General features: G+C 39.3%; 1 protein-coding gene across 5 annotated transcripts in view; it reads right to left on the reverse strand.

Annotated features, from left to right (window-relative positions):
• Positions 1 to 1,692: 1,692 nt before the first annotated feature.
• The window catches only part of PPP2R3B (protein phosphatase 2 regulatory subunit B''beta), a 116,685-nt gene continuing 113,695 nt past the window's right edge, over positions 1,693 to 4,682 (reverse strand). For all 5 annotated transcript variants that reach the window (XM_019524170.1, XM_019524169.1, XM_019524172.1 and 2 more), the window contains one exon: positions 1,693 to 2,979. In XM_019524170.1, coding sequence (XP_019379715.1) covers positions 2,835 to 2,979 — 145 coding nt within the window. In that variant the 3' untranslated portion in view covers positions 1,693 to 2,834. The remainder of the gene's footprint in view (positions 2,980 to 4,682) is intronic.

The following is a 4,682-nucleotide window of genomic DNA, read 5'->3' on the forward strand; positions in this document are numbered from 1 at the left end:
AACCTTTTATAGTGGGAAAAACCCCAGCAAGGAATGGGGAAGCTGTAAGTTTTCTGCCCCCCCCCCCCCGATCTGGCATGGAGGCCTATGCCAACACCTGGTCTTGCAGAGTAGGACTGGACACCCAGTCTAGTGTGCAGGGCTCCCCACAGGCCTGGAAATTTGGCAGCAGGGGAACAATGTCCCTACTACTCAGTGAACCAGGGGTTGAGCACTTCTGCATTATACCACCACAGAAGCTTCTTGAGCAGAAGGAACATTTGGCAAGGTTTTCAGTCTGTTTGCCATGGGGACTCTGACCACCACCCACAGTCCCTTCTTAGTAGGAGGGACACTGATTTAAGTCACTCACAGCAAGGCTGTGCATATAGATGAGTCACTTGTAAGATGTTTACTAGCTCTTGAGCTGTCCATGCACACATCTGCATTGCAACCTCCTCCCCTTCTTCAGAATTGCATAAAAAACTTAGCATTTTGGTTGAGGTGGAACTGAGGAGCAAACAGCATGTACCATCCTTTGTCCCTATGTTGCAGAGCACAAGGAGGAAGTGCTGTGCACCCTACAGGTGTTGTTATATCTACATATCTCCAAGCCCAAGTGATCTGGCACATGCAAACCCACACTGAGGGTTGTGCAACAGATCTCAGAGGGCTGCCGTCTGAGATTTACCCTTCTGTTTCTCATACTTGTGTTCAATTCCTGCCAGACTAAAAGAAAGCAAGAAGGATTCTATCAATTTATGTATCATTATAATGTTTTGGAGGCAGTACCCATGCTGCCTATTACATGGAAGAGAAAGCAGTTTGTAAGGTGTGTTAGCAGAGCAGGTTTGGCTTACAGACCAACTTACTTCCTGCACAAGGCAGTCTGGATAGCTTTCCTACAAAAGCAAGTTTTACAGGAACTTCACACCAGTGTTACTTTTCTGACCAGGAATTCTGCATTTAAAATGTAGAGAAGTCAGCTCTGGATGAGAAGTGGGCACTAGTAGCAATAGTACTTGTAAACACATACTCAAGTTGTCATCTTTATAAAGGGAATGCAGGCAAGGAAGGTCCAATCTTCATGTATCAGAGTTGTATTTGAGCATGCTCTTGAAGGGCAATTTACTTACAGCTAGGTAACTCATCTCTCCCCCTGGTATTTCAGGGAGTGATGACAAAGCTCACCTCTCCAGAAGTTCTCTTGAGAAGTTTGGCTTAAGATAGTGGCTACAAAAGAGTCAGTCAAGATTACAGAAGTTAAGTTTGTCTACGGGAAGGTCAGATAATTTGCAAAAAAACAAATCAGTAAATTCAGGTCTATAGATTCTATTTGCAATTTGAATGAGCCTTATTTTCTCTTATTACACTTTGATACTGGAAATTAACACTACAGCTCATGCTGAGCAGTGTATACTTTCAATATGTAACATTCATGAAATGACTTGAACTACTAAGCATCTTGCACAAGACCATAAGTTGAGTGGAACAGCACCCTTCCTGCAGCTTAGAAGTGTGCAATCTTTGGGAAGTAAAACAAAGAAGCCAGTGGATGTTTCTGATTAGTTTCAAATATGCTAAATTTATCCAAACTGTTCATTCAAATGACAAAATGCATACTTCTAACACCCATAATATTTAAAACCCCTTTAAACAGTAAGACATTTTGTTGTATGAAATGCATGCCAGGAATACAGTAATACCAACTGATTACATGTACGAAAATCTTTATTTGAAAATACAAACATGATTTTTAAAACAGATCTACACTGCTTACTGTACAAGTTAATATTTTTGTTATTCAAAAAAAATCTTAAGGTTGTAGTGCCCTGAATGCATGAATGCAGAAGTGAAAATTTAGATACGGGAAGTTTTCAGCAATATTTACTATTAAACAGGTTTTCATGTACAATGTACAAAACATTTTTGTTTGCAATCTCTTGCCCCATGTAGGCAAGTGAGGCAACAGTTTCAAGCTGCTGTGACACTGAATTTCTATGGAATGTGTCAATAAGCTAACAACTGAAGAGGAAGAAACAGACAAAAGTACTGAATGCCCACAAGTTAGTGCACATCACAACTCAAGTAACATTTATACAAAAGGGTTTAAAAATTGGTTCCTTCTGTCTGGAAGAACAGACAGATTTGGGATCAAGCATGAATACTTGAATAGAATTCAGCATTAAAGAATGTTTTTGTAAGTGGACATCAATGAAAGGACAGGCAAAGTTTAAGTCAAGATGAATGAAAGGGGTGGACATGAAGAGGAGTAGCTCAGATCAGGCATTAGTAGTTTATCAATTGCACAAATATATTCAGCTTGTTACTTCCGAGTACACTATTACTTGACAGGCTGAATCACTGGATTCAAAGCCATGCCCCTCTTCTTTGCCAAGTTCTAGATTTGTCATGGGAGAAAGAGCCCTGGAAGTCATCTATAAAACAGTCTCCTAATTTCCCATCCCAGAACAGATACTTCCATTCACAAGTATAAGATGCAGGTGGTCAGTGCACTACATAAAAACTCTAGAGAATTATATAATCATCTTTTTAAAAAAAAAATCGTGGAGTACTTTAAAGAACTCAAACATCTTTACTCTTCCATTAAGAAATTATGCAACAACTATAAATAAATATTTTAATCTATTTTACAAGCTATAGACTATTGAATAAATACAAAAACTTTCATCATTCCATACAAATGCACGTCATTTTCTTTAAAAGGCAATATAATGATTAAATAATATTTTGTAACAAAGAACTAAGGAAACAAAAAACATTGATAATCTGTATAGGTGTTTGGCAGACCTGCTGCAGACTGTCCCTTTTTCTTCTGCAAACGTTGACCGCAGTCACTCAAAGTCCTCTTCATAGTCATACTCATCCAAGTCTACATCAGCAAGATGGGAAGGCATCTCAAAGAAAGGCTTTTTATCCACTTGAAATTTTAGGATGTTGGCTTTCTGATGGTCTACAGGACTTGGTTCTGCATCATACCTAGGAAACGGAATAAAAATGGAAATTAAAGCAGGGTCTAGATAACCAAGGAAATATCTAGGGATTAGTTCACTAAAAGGTGCATATGTCTTAGAAGCCATACTTTTGAGATAAAGCTTTAGTTAAGAGTAAGGGAAACATGGGGCTGAAGGCAGCATAACTTAAGGAGTTATACCAATTTTATTTATGTTTTAGGACTAGTTTACTCTAGTCAAATGCTGCCATGAATTTGCCTGTTCTTTATGAAGAGGGGGTTACATAGACATCCTGTGAATTGAATGTGTCTACTTTAGTTGTTCTCAACATTTTTGGACTTGAAGTATCCCTCCATAAATTTTGTGAATGGAGTGGCACCCACTTTCAAAAATCAAGTTAATATAGTACAGTACTTCCTTGCAAAGGGGTTGGGCAGTGGAGGCTGGGGACCGTTCAGGCAGAAATAAGCCTCAGCCTGACAAGCCTGAGCACTGGCACCCTGGTTGAGAATCACTGGTTTACTCTACAGTGAACAGATGGAATACTTGTAATTTAACCAGTTAGTGTCTTAAGTATAATGCGTCAGGGGCCTTATACCTTAAAGCAAGTGACCTAGCCACACGTACTTTCAATTAATAGCATAATAAAAATATGACAATATTTCATGCATTAGGAACTTAACCCTTCAAGGGATACAGGGCCTACTGAATGCAAAGCATCAGTAAAAGTCCACAGGTGTTAGAACTTGGCTCCTGATACCATCATGTACTCCGTGATCAGGATTATCCACTGAGCCCACCTGGATGGTATCAAGCTCCTGTTTCATTCCCTCAGTTATGATTCTGCACCCATTGTGCTTATTCCTCAGCTCATGGAAAAAACAACCAAGGGACCAGCCCTACTTCTGAATGGGTCTGGATACTTCAGTTAAATGACCTTTCTTGGTCCCTTTGCATATGTACAGAGATGGAAAAAACTTCAAGTGCTTTCTTTCTGTAAACTAAAATACTGCAGCACAAAAGTCCAGGAGGTTACAATAGCAGAATCATGGACTGTTTGGGGTGGGGGGGGAGTAGCAGCAGCAAAGAGGATGAAGGGTGTGGGAGGTTGTGTCACAGATAGGAGTCTTAGTATATTGCTAATTTCTTGTGTGAAGGAGGGAGAGGGAGCAGAGTAAGAACAGAAAGAACCAACACTGGGCTCACGACAGCATAGGAAAAGGAACAAACAACCTTCTGTGGAACACAGACTAGTCTTGATTTCAACACATGGAAGCTGGAGGGAAAAACACTGCTATGGGTGCAGGTCACAAAAAAGACCTTATTTAGGAATATTTTCAAGGAATTCCTGTGCCACTGGAAAAGAGAAATGTGCGCCAAATGTAAACAGTACAGAGATACAAGGCCTGGTAGCCTGAATGACAACCTTATGAAAAATACTCCGAAGGCAAAGACATATCTACATTGCCATCTTCAATTTCAAAGTCATCTGGCTCAATTAGTAAATTTACTATTTTTGAACCATTCATATGGATTACTTACCATATACTGCAATGTTGGTTATTTTGGATGGATTACTTCGAAATGGTTGTGTTTAAAATCTAATACATGTGCTAGTTTGTGGGAATTGTGTCAATTATGCATTTTAGTATTACTCCTGTGCTTCTGAAATGAGTTTTATTGCTCAGTGTAAGCAATAAAAGTAAAGCAAGCCCAAAGTAAAGAAAA

This window comes from Gavialis gangeticus, unplaced genomic scaffold (genome assembly GCF_001723915.1).
Source record: "Gavialis gangeticus isolate Ggan-Ray unplaced genomic scaffold, GavGan_comp1, whole genome shotgun sequence".
Taxonomy (NCBI): domain Eukaryota; kingdom Metazoa; phylum Chordata; order Crocodylia; family Gavialidae; genus Gavialis; species Gavialis gangeticus.